Source organism: Lampetra fluviatilis, chromosome 4 (genome assembly GCF_964198595.1).
Source record: "Lampetra fluviatilis chromosome 4, kcLamFluv1.1, whole genome shotgun sequence".
Classification (NCBI taxonomy): Eukaryota; Metazoa; Chordata; class Hyperoartia; order Petromyzontiformes; family Petromyzontidae; genus Lampetra; species Lampetra fluviatilis.
In genome coordinates this window covers 25,557,860-25,573,477 of record NC_136278.1, presented here as the reverse complement: position 1 = coordinate 25,573,477, position 15,618 = coordinate 25,557,860, and the positions used below count along the sequence as shown (strand labels likewise).

The 15,618-nt window shown below is 49.2% G+C and overlaps 1 protein-coding gene across 1 annotated transcript in view; it reads left to right on the top strand.

Annotated features, from left to right (window-relative positions):
- Positions 1-15,618, top strand: part of LOC144931403 (uncharacterized) — a 73,823-nt gene that overhangs the window by 11,652 nt on the left and 46,553 nt on the right. The window contains exons 7-16 of the mRNA XM_078855209.1: positions 1,828-1,992; positions 2,762-2,866; positions 4,502-4,597; positions 5,799-5,924; positions 6,733-6,885; positions 9,148-9,302; positions 11,421-11,547; positions 11,998-12,205; positions 13,639-13,832; positions 14,485-14,630. Of these exons, the coding sequence (XP_078711335.1) occupies positions 1,828-1,992; positions 2,762-2,866; positions 4,502-4,597; positions 5,799-5,924; positions 6,733-6,885; positions 9,148-9,302; positions 11,421-11,547; positions 11,998-12,205; positions 13,639-13,832; positions 14,485-14,630 (1,475 nt within the window). The remainder of the gene's footprint in view (positions 1-1,827; positions 1,993-2,761; positions 2,867-4,501; positions 4,598-5,798; positions 5,925-6,732; positions 6,886-9,147; positions 9,303-11,420; positions 11,548-11,997; positions 12,206-13,638; positions 13,833-14,484; positions 14,631-15,618) is intronic.

Below are 15,618 nucleotides of genomic sequence, written 5' to 3'. Positions count from 1 at the left end.
CTCAGAACAGATCGTGCTCAGGCGTGAGCCACTCGGTCAAGGGTGGGGTGACGAGCGTTTTTGTTCTACCTCCCACTACCCCCTGCCTTACATCTTTGTCGTGTTATCACCTATCGCTCTCGTAAAGGGTTGCGATATCACGCACAGCGCTTTTTTGCAGTCGTGCAGAAATTCTGCACTCGAATATCAGTGAACCAATATTATTAGAATTGTACTTAAAATGACAGTTTACACAATGTGATACTGTACTATTTTAGATAGACAAAACATGAAAGGCATGTTTTATGCGGCTCATCAATGTATTAAGTAGACTTAAACGGTACAATTTCAGATTTAGTCAAATTGACTCATAACAAGACACAATTATACCCACTTTGACTTATGAAGAAGAAAAAGAGCTTAGCTTCTTGTTGAGAGTGCTTTCACCAGGTGTGACTGATATGTTTCCATGGAAATTAATCTGCGTTTAAAGATGATGAACTGGTGACACCCGAACACTTTTACATTCAAAACATTGGCTATGTGCCTTCTGGAAGAATATATGCAATTAATAAGGTGTGGCCCTGCCTCATTAAGTAAATTAAAATCCAGTTTCCAAGTGCAATGGTCTTTCTTTTTAAATCCTTTATATTAAGTTCGCTTGCTTGCTTAGGACCGTGCAAATCTTTCGGTCGTTTTTTAACCCACTTCCCGTGATCCAATCGAGCTGACATTTTGCACATAGACTCGTTGTGCGTGACAATGCATTTTCGTGAGAAAAAAAAATTCAAAAATTTTACACTGTTTAGGGGAAATTTTTTAAATATTTAATTACCAATTGTTTAATGCTGCCAGACAATCATCTGACCCATAGGTGGCAGCCATCTCAAGCCAGAGGACGAGAGGACTCTAGCCGCCCCGATGCCACGCATATAAAGGATTTATAGTGAAAAACTTTGTTTTTACGGGTTTACTTGTTACTCGTTGGTAATTCACGATACAGAATTTGACGTCGATATTGGTTATCCAACTGAACATTGCTGTTAAGGAGACCGAACAGTAGAATCAAACAAATAGTTGCGTCCCTTCTACCGCCACAAATGTCTCCAATCAGATCGCCCGCGCATGCGCCCGATCTCGTCAGCCACCCATCCGAGCCGGCACAGTGCTGGCATGGGTGACTATAACGCACAGGAGGTTATCATCGGCTGCTGCAGGACCCTGTGGTGGGCTGCAGAGGTCACAGTGCCCCCAAATCCCCTGTTGCGTTGGACAACTGTGGTCCCGTGGCTATGCTCCCCGCCGTAACCAACCCGCGGTGACGAGCGTGGTGAAGTATGGTCATTTAAAACAGGGGTCCCCAATCTCCAGGACACGGACCGGTACCGGTCGGTGGCCTGTTACGAACCGGGCCGCACAGCAGGAGGTGAGAGTGGTGAGCCTGCACGTGGCCCGCGCCCATTATTTTATTTACCACTTCCATCCGCGCCTCTTTCCCGCACTACGCACTTGTCTCAGTCACAGTTTTGGTGAGCCCACAAGCTCTAACCCCCTAGTAGCCACAATGAGTAAAAAACAAACGTCGCTGGAGAGCTTCTTTGAAATCGGGGAAAGACCCAATGATGAACCCCCTCCCCCTGGTCCGTGAAAAAAAATGTCTTCCACGAAACCGGTCCCTGGTGCCAAAAAGGTTGGGGACCTCCGATTTAAAAAATAGCCCCCGCCGTGACCTGCGTTGCTTGGGGAGGCCCTCATCCGGCAGCGGACGTGCATGCACCAGCAGGGGACAGCAAAGTTGCGCAATGACTCACCTCTGGTGCCGTAACGAGCCGCCTGCACTTTTTGCAGGACATCTCAACGAGCTACATGAAGGATGTGAGCAAGCTGGACGACTTCATCGGCCGTGCCACCGCCGAGCTGATCTGGCTCAACCAGCACGAGGAGCGCGAGATCGCCTATGACTGGAGCGACCGCAGCCTGCCCAATCTCGCTGCCAAGAAGGACTCCCACTCTGTGAGTGGCTCCGACGCGCGTGGCCTCCTTGGTTGCAGTGGCTGTCTTGGGTGTAGAGCAGCCGTGATGGGCAACTTGCGGCCCACGGAGACCCTCGCAGTAGCTTGTTTTAAGTGTGTGTATGTCGAACTCCTTTCGCGCCGTGCGCAGCCAACCCTGCCCATCGGAGATCCGGAGGAAGGACAAGAAAAAAACTAAAAAGCATCTTCTTGGTTCTTTCGGTAAAGTCACGTAGAAGGGAAGTAATAAAATGATAAAAAATAAAACATAATAAAATAATTCTCACGACGTTTCGGCCACAACGCAAGCAGCCGTCCTCAGGATACGCACTTCATGAGAATTATTTTATTATGTTTTATTTTTATTATTTTATTACTTCCCTTCTACGTGACTTTACCGAAAGAACCAAGAAGATGAATCCCTGCAGTCACGAAAGCTTTAAATCGAAAACTAAAAAGCAGTTCTAAAGAAATTAATTTTCAATCTCGATTTAAAAGCGCATTGGTCCAGTGGCTTTCTAATATCAGAAGGAAGAGCATTCGACACTGTTATATATTTACGCGATCTAACCCCCCAAAAAAAACTCTTATGGATCAAAATATATTGTTAGATATTTGTCAACGACGCAGCGTGTTGCCTCATCCGTGTTACTGCTTCAACGGAGTTGCGCCTATGTATGTTGAACTTCTTTCGCACCGTACGTCGCCAGCCGTGCCAATCGGGAGGTGCGCGGAGTTGACGCTGTGATGTGCGTATCGGACCCGGTTAGGAGCTGCTCAAGGAGATGGAGAGGAAGGAGATAACCATCAACCGCATCCAGGGTCTGGGCAACCAGATGCTGCAGAACAACCACCCTGCCGTTGACACCATTGAGGTGCCGCCATCAACCACCACTCACTCGCCCAGCCTCCGCTGCATTGCAGACACGTCTGCCTCACACACAGACAAGACAAAGATCCCCCATATAGCCTTAACAGACTGTAGGGGCAAGTGCTGTTAGCGAGCACCTATGAAGGCCGGAACGGTACACGAGGGGGTGGGTGGGCCAGCACCACGCCGGACCGCCTTTGTCTCCCTAGTGGCGATGTTTACACACCTCACCAGGTACTCATTTGAGGCTGAGTCGACCTAGGGGAGGCCCGGGACCGGTTCAGATAATCGTCACTGCTGTTGGCCGTGAGCAGGAATCGAACTCGTGTCGCCGGGTTCATAGCGCAGCGCGCTAACTGCTACACTATCGCTCCCCACAGACACACACAGACACACACACACAGACACACACACAGACACACATAGACACACACAGACACACACACAGACACACACACAGACACACACAGACACACACACAGACACACACAGACACACACGGACAGCCTGAACCACGGCACGGCCCTGTAGCGTAACCTGGCTTAAAAAGGAGAGAGGGGGGGAAGGTACAAACACTTTGGGGACACACGACACGGCCAGTGTTAACTACACTTCAACTTAATGTTAAACGCTGAACGGAATGAGCAATTCTGTGATGTGCTTTTATCTACAGTGTTGTATATTGTGCCCTAGCTCGCACCCCCTGTGTGCATGAGGAAAGGCTGTACGTGGTCACGGGTATTCGCTGAAGTGGCGAACCTTGATGAAAAACCCACCGTTGGTGTTTATATTGTAGCAGCAGTTTTGACCTGACTGTGAGAATTGAGAATGGCGGCTGAACCTTCATGAGGAGGGTGGGAGGTGAGGGGGGTAGCTCTCCCCTCTCCAGCACCCCACCCCCCAGAACCCTACAGGGCTGCATGTAGAGTAACGCTAACCATCTGCGCGCACATGATGAACCTGCCGTCGTTAATTGGGGACATTTCCCGAAACTCATGGACAATAGAGAACCACATCGATGGGCGGTCAAAGCCCAATTTCTGGATTGAGCTCAAAAGTTTGACGCAGGCAAGGCAAATGCCGGACACCGATATTTGATCATTCACTCGGTAACCGATGTAGTTGCAAATATCTGAGATCGGTCCGATTGACCTGTAGGAGGCACAGACCATGCGCTCCTGTCGATGCCATAGCCCACTCACGTGGCCTGGAGGTTCGCTGTGATGAGTGTAGTGGCCGGTGGTGTGTGTGCGGCCGTGTGTACGCGATGTGCTGCTGGTCAATATTGTAAGCAGCGCAACCAAAGAACACTTTCGTATTAGCACACAGCGAACCCGGCGAACCGAGTTCGGTTCCGGTTCATGGCCAACACCAGTGACGATTATATCACTCGGTCCTGGGCCTTGCTTCGGTCGACTCAGCCTTAAATGAGTTCCTGGTGCTGTGTGGAAACATCGCCACTGGGGACACAGAGGTGGCTGGGTGTGGTGTTGGCCCACCCCCTCGTGTGCCGTTGCCGGCCTTCAAAGGTGCTCGCTAACAGCACTTGCCCCAACAGTCTGCTCAGGCTATACGGGGGTGGGGGGGGGGTTTCTTTGCCGTTATGTGTCAGTATATATTTGTGTGTGTGGTTGTGCAGGGGTTCATGGGGGCTCTTCAGACCCAGTGGAGTTGGCTTTTGCAGCTCAGGCAATGTATCGAGGTGCATCTTCAAGAGAACACGACATATCAGCAGGTAAGAGCCAGCAGTAGAATAACAGTGTTCATTTAGTCCAATTCTGGGTGAAGGCATCGTCATGCCGAGTCGATCTTGGGGATTGTCTGACCATACTTCACCACACTGGTCAGTGCGGGTTGGTTGTAGGGCAGAGAGGGAAGCTCATGACCAGATCATGTGTCACTCACGACTGATGTTAGCCATGCCCAGGAATCAATTTCACAATTTTTAGATTCCCGATTTACATAACTGTAATTGGGTATCTTAAATGCACGAATTCAAGCATCAGTCTTTTTAGTGTGATGTTACTGAGCAGCGTCCACTTTTGAGTTCACGTCTCTCTGCTGAATCAGCTCTTTCACGCGAAAGCCAAGTAAGTGCCTTCTGTTTAGTTGCGCATGACTAATGAAGCAGTGGTTAATGCACTCTGCGCTACGAACCCAGTCACATGGGCACAATTTCCAGCCACGGCGAACATCAGTGGCGGGCGATATCTGAAACGGTTCCGACCCACGCCTCACCACCCTTCACCAACCACTCATTGACCAGTGCGGTGAATTATAACCCCCCCTTACCCCCATGACCAACACACTAAGAGGAGACTTTCATCCAGCAGTGGATCTACAAAGGCTGTAAATGATGAATTATCATTCTGCACATTATAGACGACGAACACATTGCTTTCTTATTCTTTGGGTCTTTCGGTAAAGCCACGTAGATAGAAAAAATAATGTAAAAATAAATGTCTTTATTATTATTATTATTTTATAAAAATAACAATTATAATTGTTTCTACCTACGTGGCTTTACCGAAAGACCCAAAGAATATGAATTCCTGCAGTCACGAAAGCTTTAAGTCAAGATTTACATTGCTTTCTTATTAACAGAGAAGCAATCTGCACACAAAGGACAATTATTGTACACTATTTGGGCTTAGTTCCTACAATTGTCGCACTAACTGAACGCAAAGCCGCGTGCGCATTCTCATTCACGTACCACGCGTACTGAAATGTACCGAGTGGATAACTCTGCATGCCCCAGCGGAGTTGAATGAAAACCCAACGGCCTGTGCTTGACAAGGCTATGTATGACCTCCGGTCGCTCCAACGATTTTCGTTTAGGAAATAATATTCGTGCCATTCATCGGATGGACTGTTGCCACCTTGTCATTACAATAGTGCTCCCGTGTGTGCTGCTGATCCTTGCCTTGGGATGGCAGTTCTTTAGCGATGCCAAGGAAGCAGAGCTTTTCCTCAAGAGGCAGCACGAGGTCATTCGCCAGAAGTACACGTGCGACAAGCACGCAAGCCTGGAGCACGTGGAGCAGCTGCTGCAGAATCTGGCGGTGAGAACAGGAGCAGCAGAGAGACATTTTGCACGACACAAATTCGCATCGAGCGGTACGAAAAGGGCCGCTCACCAACAGAACAAGCCGCGAAAAAAAAAATTCGTTCGTTTTAGTTCCCCCAGTTACATTTCAATGGCCCACAACTAAATGGGGTGCCGCGGTGGCGAGATGTTAACTCCCTCGCCTCGCATGCAGGAAGTCGTGGGTTTGATCCCCACCCGGACGCCTGTATGTTTAGAGTTTGCATGTTCTCCCCGTGGTCGTGTGCTAAAGATTTACACATTATAAGCCACTTTGTTGAGCTATCGTTTGTGGTCAGGTCAATTCTGACAAAAAAATTAGCTACATAGCTCAGTGGGCCTTACCTAGTAAAAAAAATTTTTAGTTTAGTAAATCGCACAAATTGCGCTGACTCATATCAGTGCTCCGAGGTCAAGCATATCGTGTGGGTAATGGGGGTGAGACGACCATACTTCACCACGATGGCCAGTGAGGGCTGGTTAAGGCAATGAGCATATCTGTTGGAGAACAGCACGGTACGAAACAATCTCTATTGCTGCACTGACCCTCCGCTACCCACAAAGTGACCCTTGCAGCCACCTCTACCACCTGGTAGTACAGTGCCACAGCCACCCATCCCTAAGCAGCAACCCAGCACTCGACCCTTCACAGCTCCTGAGATCTGCCGAGGGACGCATTCCGGGTGCTTTGGTCGCAGGCTCGCTTACTCACGTGCAGTTTGCCCGGCCCCTCTTTCGCGTCGTGGAGCCTCTCGCGTTATGTTGTTGTTTGTTTGTCGCCACAGGACGAGAGAGACTCCTACATGAATTACAGACAAACGGTGGCCAACGTCGCGGGCCGAGCCAAAAGCGTCGTGCAGCTGAAGCCGCGTCACCCCGACCACCCCGTGCACGGCGCCCTGCCCATCAAGGCCCTGTGCGAATACAAACTCGACGAGGTAGGGGTGAGGGGGTGGGCACTCATCCTCGGCCACGTTTTTCTCACCTGAATAAGCCGTGAAGCTACTCGGGAGGGAGGGGGGGGGAGTTTCCCTCGCTCTCCAGCGGAGGCGGGCTTCGTGGACGTTCGCGGAATTGATCCCTGACGCGTAATTGTCAATCTTGGTTTAAAGCTTTCGTGACTGCAGGAATTCATGCTCTTTGGTTCTTTCGGTAAAGTCACGTAGGTGATGACGGACGCTTGTGTTGCGCCCGAAACGTCGTGATTTGTTTTATTTCATCCCTACGTGACTTTACTTACGTGACTTTACCGAAAGAACCAAAGAGTACGCGTACGTCTTTGTGAGTTTATATTCGACGGTCGAAGCATCCGGAATCTGTTGTGTATTCGAGATTGCGAGCGCTGAGGTTGCAACTTCTGTTAGTCGTGCGGACGCCATGCGGTTCCGCAACTTTGGCGAAGTATGAAACGGTGTAGAACTGTGTGTGTGAAACTAGAAGGGAGAAAGAAGGGAAAGAAGGTGAGGATGGGGGGCAGGGGGGGGAGTCGGGGGCGGAGGGGGGTCCCGAAGATGCTCCCAGCTCATCACAATTGGTATTGAAAGAGACCAGCCATCTGATCCCAGATCAGGAAGAGTGTACGTATGTTTGCGTACAGATTGAAGCAAACGAACATTGATAATTGTTTTTTTACCCTTTTATCTGACAACAAAACTGACACCTTTTTTACGAGGAGTCATGTTTGCATAGACCACAATACCTGCAGTCATAATGCAAACAAAAACATGACGGCGTCATCTGGTCCAACCCATGTGAGACTAGGCTCTAAGGAAAGCTGTCTCGGGTGTGGACCAATCAACTTCAAGGACAGTGCATACATTATCAGAGTTATGTTTTTTGTTTGCATTATGACTGCAGGTATTGTGGTCTATGCAAACATGACTCCTCGTAAAAAAGGTGTCAGTTTTTTTGCCAGATAAAAGGGTAAAAAAACTATTATCATATTTTTTACTGGCAAATGAGGTACCAATGGTGCAAACGCACATTGTGCTCATCATGCAATATAGGCTCAGAGGAGCCTTTTGCGCAGTTTAATCACCGTAGCTGCGTACACAGGGGCTCATCATTGTACTGGCTTCAGTTGTTGGGTTCAAAGCGGAATGATGGACAAACACATTTCATTCGATTATTATTGCAGTATAATTATAATGCTTTGGAAAAAAAACATTGCAATTCAGCCGTCTGTCGCTTAATTGCTGGGGGTCAGGTGATGCTCTTTCAAAAAAACAAGCCTGCATGTTGAGGAGGCTACAGCACGCCCCCTATTTGCGTTGTTTCACTGCAAAATCGCCAACACATTCGAGTACGTAAATCAATTTGCAAGGCGTTGATTCGCATACAGCGTTGTTTTGGGAGATTGGAAGGAGAGATCGCAGTAGAGTCGAACTCGCGTTTAACGCGCGTTTACGTAACGCGAATTTGAAAGAGCGCGTTAGATTAATTGACAGTTATTGTCGGCATGCGCGCACTATTATTGAAATAACGGGGCCCCCAGCGCGTTGGCCATGGTGTACGGACCGCGCTTGCGAGCTCATCGTTCAGTCAGGCGGCAAAGTTCGGGAGCGATGCCTGAGGTGCAGTACAATAAACACGAGGAGCGCGGGCAGCATCGCCATGCCCAACTGGCGCCCCATTTTGAAGATCCTGTCCGCGTGAACTTTGTCTTTTGCACGCATTTGCCGACCAATATGGCCGGTGAGCATCTCACTGTGTTCTTAGGTTTTTTCGGTGAAGTCACGTTTATTTTATTTTAATTTAACTATTATTAATTTAGATTTTTTTACCTACGTGACTTTACCGAAAAAACCTAAGAATATGAATACTTTCAGTCACGAAAGCTTAAAATCTAGAATCTCACTGTGTGTTTTATTTAAATTTATTTCTTGAAATAGGCTACTTAGTAAGGTTTGTGACGTGGACAAAACTATGTCAATTAGCTAGGACTTCAGCACATCGTTGCGATGGCGAGCAAACCCCACAACGTTTACAATCGAGTACGACGTTCCGTCGACGATCACAACCAGCTTCTTCTTTTTTTACGATCAGAGGAAACAAGAAGATGCTCGGTGTAGTCGGCACTTTGCTTCGTTCATCATTTCGTTTTTTTTTATGCTTTACAACCAACTTCATCAGTGTGCGAGCGGCTTCAAATTGTTATTCCGTCCGCTTATTGTTTTTTTGTTTTGTTTACGTTGCTTCAGATGATGATCGCCCCTGGCGATCAGTGCATTCTGATGGACAACTCTCGCCGCGTCACTTGGAGGGTGATCGGGCCGGGCGGGCGCGAGGTCGCGCCGCTGTCGCTCTGCTTCATCATCCCGCCCATCAACAAGGACGCTCTGGAGATGGCGAACAGGTGCAGGGAGCTACAAAGACACCCCCCCACCCCCCCCGTGTGTAGCCTTGGACAGATGTTGCACACTCGAAATGAAGGACGTGGGCAGGTGCTCCAAATCGAGGGCAAGCACATTTATTTATTGTGGTTAATATTAATCTTGGGAAGAACAGCACCGTCACTCTGTAAAATGCAACAACACGTGTGTTACAACCAGCCTTGCTCCCGAGCCGCCATTAACCATGTGATTGGTATATCCGCGCGGTCATTCAATAACCCTGCCAGCCACCTACAGGCCCAATTCAGTCATCACATGCTGCTGTACACACATGCATTGATGCACTGCACAGCACATCAGGACTTTCACAGAACCACACTTTACTCCCTTGCTGCACAAGGACATAATTAAAAGAGTGATCCATTCCTAATGTGCCACACAGACTTTCGGCGGGCAAGCGCTGTTAGCGAGCACCTGTGAAGGTCGGCACGGTACACGAGGGCGTGGGTGGCCAGTACCACGCCCGACCGCATTTGTCTCCCGAGTGGCGATGTTTACACACTTGACCAGCGACTCATTTGAGGCTGAGTCAGAATCAGAACCTATCTATTTAGACTGCAAGGAATCCGATGACCTATGATGCTCTTTGTCACAGATATCCAGCAGGGACTCCTTGTGTAGTAGATTCAAGGAGACTTGGACGACGTAGTCGGAGGCACACTTATTTATTGAACTACAGTTGTATTTTACAGGTCGAGATATACAACACTTGAAGGGGTATCGGCCCCTTCACCCGTCTAACAGGGAGATCCCACAATCTCTGTCCTGGCTAGCCTACTCCCAGGTCCTCCACTATAGGGCTAGGGGAGGCTAGCTCACCCAGCTCTGGTCAAGCTGGGATTACGGCACCCTGAGTCCCCAGACCGGCTCTTTGAAGAACATCGGCTCTGGGCTCTCAGGGCCACGCCACTGGCTTGCGCTGGTCGGTCCTGAGAAGGACGGCGATCCAGGGGAGTCCCAGGGCCTATCTAGCCGGTCTTCTTTCTTCGCTGGTTTAAGCTAAACACTGAACCCCGAGCCCTCCGGCTCACCGCCTTATGTAGCAACTCCCCCACCGAGGGGTGGGGCCGTGGGGGGATCCCAGCGCCGTGTTAGCCCCCCAGGCTAAACGATGCGGACGTGGATGTTAAGCATCCTTTCGCGTGCGGGCATAACCACACCCGGTGTGTTTGTTTGCCCTCCCGTAACACCTCTACACTTGCATGCTTCTGTGGGCTGCTTGCAATAGCAAGCATTGTGCAAACAAAAGCAACAGTCCTGCTGCAGCGTACTGCAGAAAATCACTCAAGTGGCACGGTTTAAAAAAAATTAAGAGTACAAGGAATATATTACCAAAATTACCCCACAGTTCAAACTGCAAGTGGATTACAATTATTTAGTAATAGATGATACCATTATTGACGCACGATTGTAGTGCATTGATATTTTATAAAGCTCCGAGGCACATTCTTGATTTGAAGCTTTCGTGACTGCAGGAATCCATACTCTTTGGTTCTTTCGGTAAAGTCACGTAGGTAGAAAAATATATATATATATCATGACGTTTCGATCGCAACACAAGCGGTCGTCCCCAGGCGGAAAAAATAATCCAGCAGTGGAACTGCTGATCCAGGAAGAAACACAGCGAGAGCTGCTACAACAAGACGTTATAAATGTGGCGTAGGGCAAGCAGGCGCGGTCTGAGCTGGAAAGAAATTCCATCCCCGCTCGCAAGCACGTCAGTTGTGTTAATGAGGGAGATTAGGGAGAGAGAGATTAGGGAGAGAGGCACATTGCAATAATACCTTATAATGACATCTCATCAGGGTGCTGTTATTAGACAGCTGGATTGTGAGAGACAGTGCCAGCTTGCGACACAACCGCACTCTACGGTAACTGGAGCCAAACTGTGCCACGCCCTCCCGCATGGCCTTGTGGGAGCTTCGGTACCGATATAGTTACTTCATTTTTTCTTACAATTCTTTTCCAATTAAGCAAGTGTACGATGACGTACACATACGTCATCAGAACGGGAAAGGGTTAATCGTAATTTTATGTCTTAGCAAACCCTCTTTGTCGATTGATTGAATTGTATTGTGCAGGATTGACCACCTCTACGAAGGCATCCTCACTCTGTGGTGCCAAGTAACCATCAGCCTCAAGTGTCTGCTGTACTGGCGCTACATGCTGAGAGACATGGGCAAGATCTACTCGTGGAGTGTGCAGAAGGTGCGTTCACAGTTCCCTCTCAGGATTTCGACCTCGCAGTGGACAGTAAATATGCTGTGACGTCATTCACAAGGGTAGGAGGCCGTTATGCGTCAGAATCGTGGTCCAAACTTTGCCAGGTTGGGATTCTACGCAGCAATCATCAAAACTTGGTAGGACCCTCCTAAAACAGAATATTGAAATTTCCCTGGGTAAAAGGCCTTATGATAATCATTCAACAGAAACAGTAAATACGTTGAATTCACGTTGACAGCCTTGAATTCGCGTGTGTTGCTTGCTTGTTTGTTCTATTTGCACTCCTTTCGTGTTTTTGCATTGTCTGTCGAAAACTTTCTGACCTCCTGCCCCCTACTGGACATCCCGGAAAAAGAGACTCATAGCTCATCGGGTCCCTCCTCGAGTATAAATAAATAATCTGATTCTGGTCTCTGTTACGCATCTCGACCGCAGATGCCTTCGCACGACGAGTACTGCCGGCTCATCGCGAGCCTCGAGTCGCACTACGAGAACTTCGTCAAGTTCAGCCAGGACGCCCAGATGTTTGACATCAACGACATCAACCAGATCAAGGTGGAGTTTGGTCAGGCGCTCAAGTACGCGAGCGACGTGGACCCGCAGACGTGCGTGTCGCAGATGACGCAGCGCCAAACGGTGCCAGGTACGTCCCGTCGCGAGAGCTCCGGTCATCCTCGCAGCGGATTTTGGCTGGCCATCTGGAACGCTCTTCCTTCTGATATTAGGAAGATGTTGTAGCAATGCACATTTAAATCTAGATTGAAAACTCATTTTTCTTTTTTTACTGTTTTTTGTGTTTACTTTGTTGTACTTCCTACGCACCTCTGATTAGCACGGTTGGCTACATAAGGTGTGAAAGAAGTTCAACATGCACACATACGATTCGTCGCAGGTTTACAACCCTTTATATATTTAAACGTGGAGACAACTTGTAAATGCTCCTCAACAATGCATGATGAGTTTGCACACAAATATTGCTTTTTTCTGCTGAGAAAATAGGCCCATAGCTTAGCTGGAGTGCACTTGCCAATAACACTGGGCGATCGACAATACAGGTTTTTTTGGGGTTATATCGCGTAAATAACAAAAAAAAAAACCTGTTTTATGGATATTGGTCGCGTACGTGTTAAACTAACATTGGGTGACTTGGCAGCATTCGTTTAAGAAACCTGGCTCCACTGATGAGACTCAGAATGTCAGAACTGGTCCAGAATTTTCTTGCTTCGACCGATGCTGCTGGTTAATATTGGTTTGGAAAGATAATTGGCTGACGGACTAAAAGTACTGCAATCCAGCAACTCTTAATGACTGACACAGCACAGGGAGGCCTTCAACCAGCAGTGGATTCATTTATAGCATGTTGACCATATTGGGGGGGGGGGGGTGGTGGAACTGGGGGTGGGGGGGTCAGAACTGATATCACGTGCCCCCTATGTTAGTCCCAGCCAGGAATCAAACTCAGGTCACCAGCTCCAGAGGACCTGTTGCTTACCACTGCACCACCGTCCTCCACTGTTGATTGTCTCTTGGCACTCCCACATGACATACACTCACGAATGGAGTTGGCCAAATTTACCAATGTGCAGGACCCTCCTGAAAATGAGTCTGGGGACTCAGAGAGACCTTTCTGGTTAAATAGATCATTAAACCCCGCAATTACTTGCTCACACCGCCGCTGGCGGAAGGGCCTTCTTTAGTGGGTGCTCTAGAGAGCCCCTGCATGAGATGTTTGGCCTTCTCTTCCACGCTGACCAGATGTTTGGAAGAGGTGGAAGTCCAGACTTCACGTCACCACACACGACCTGCAGATCGACCAACTGTCGCATACCCATTACTGTACTACTGCTGCATGGGCAGAGGCGGGGAGATTTAAGAAATTTGCCCCTATTGTTTCCACTAGCCCGCCGGGATATCAAATCAAACCAGAAACCTCTAGCTTGCAAGTCCCATGTGCTGACCATTACATCGTGGCACCATCCCTTGTATAAATGGTATTGTGTGATCACAATTATTATTGAATATGAAGGTCTAAGAGGTGGGAGAATTCCATGACCGTTGAGCCATCTCCGTTTGCAGTGCTGGTGACGGAGCCAACCATTACTCTGCCACCGCCACCTCCTCCGGCACCTCTACGTGACATCGTCCCGGAGGTGCAGCTCCTGCTGCAGCATTTGCAGCGCATAGAGGAGACGGTCAGACAGCTGTCGAGCACGCCGCTGCCTGGCTACAACCTCTCCCGCGAGGTCGACGACAAGATGTCCCAGTACCAGGTATGCCACGTCCCTGTCGACCGTCGCTCCGACTGTCCGTCCACTCCTCATCGGGCCCTGCCTCCTGCTTGGACTGAGTAAACAGCGCAACCATTTGGTCTTGTTACATGGCAAAAAGCTTGGGCCAATTTTGATTCCTCTCGCCATTGACCATCTGGAAATCTAGCGGGGTTCGTTTCGCAAAGATGCTGCCACAGGTTATTTTTATTATTGTATTATTTCCCTTCTACGTGACTTTACCGAAAGAACCAAGAAGATGCTACCACAGGTTAAAAACCAGTGGATTGTGCAAGGATGGCAACACTGATTGTGTAATAAAACAGATAAATAGACCTCCAATGTTGTCTTGTCCATGTTAACAAATACTGCTGGGCTGTTATTGGTGAGTGTTCTTCCTCATAACTAACCTGACACTCCTGAGACCCATGCTGGTGGATAATATTGGCTTGGAAAGTGTGTAGGCTGATGGCCGAATAAATTGCCATTCATATTTGCGCAGACAAACACAAAAGCCTGCCCATCGTGGTATCTATTTATTTATTTTGTAAGAAGTCGAGAACTGACATTTCCCGACGTCTGTTGCTTCGGACATCTGTATAAAACGAGTACGAATACATATCCTGATTCTTATGTGTCTCTGCCGGGGCCCCAGAACGTGTGCTCCGAGGCGGAGGTGGCACGCTCCAGGCTCGAGCGCCTGTACCAGTACCCGCCCGACTCGCTGGGCTACTCGGAGCTCAGCAGTGCCAGCCAGAGGCTGGAACAGCTGATGCGCCTTCTGGAGAAATGCCACCAGCAGTGGGTGTCGCTTCACACATCGCGCACGTCCACACACACACACACGTCCACACGCACACACACACATACGCACACACGTCCACACGCACGCACACACACACGCACACACGTCCACACGCATGCACACACACACGTCCACACGCACACACGCACACACGTCCACACACACACACACGCACACACGTCCACACGCACACACGCACACACGCACACACGTCCACACGCACACACGCACACACGTCCACACGCACACACACGTCCACACGCACGCACACACGCACACACACGTCCACACGCACACACGCACACACGTCCACACGCACACACACACACGCACACACGTCCACACGCACGCACACACGCACACACACACACGTCCACACGCACACACACACACACGTCCACACGCACACACGGACACACGTCCACACGCACACACGTCCACATGCACACACACGTCCACACGCACACACACACACACGTCCACACGCACACACGCACACACGTCCACACACGCACACACGTCCACACACGCCCATCGCACACACGCACACACGTCCACACACACACACGCACACACACACACGCACACACGTCCACACGCACACACGGACCACGGGGCGGGAGGGGCTCGGCGAGAGTGGGGCAATTACTGCAAAAACTGAGCCGGTGCCAAATGTGATTACTAAGGCTACCATTTTGCTGTGGTAATTTTTAGTAAAATTCACGGCCGAGGACCGGGGAATTTTTCTTTTTATTCAGGGAAAGGTCACGGCGGTACCCCCCTCTCCCACCGCAATGTACGGAATTTTATATAGGGGGGGAAGGGAGCACCATCTCCACGATTTCACAAACTTTATTTAAATTTACCTTACGCGTTAACAACGTGACCTCCATGTCATAATCGCCTGCCAATTAGGAAGCCACTGGATCTATTAAATCTTAAATCTATATTTAAAACTAATTTCTTTAGAACTGCTTTTGGGTG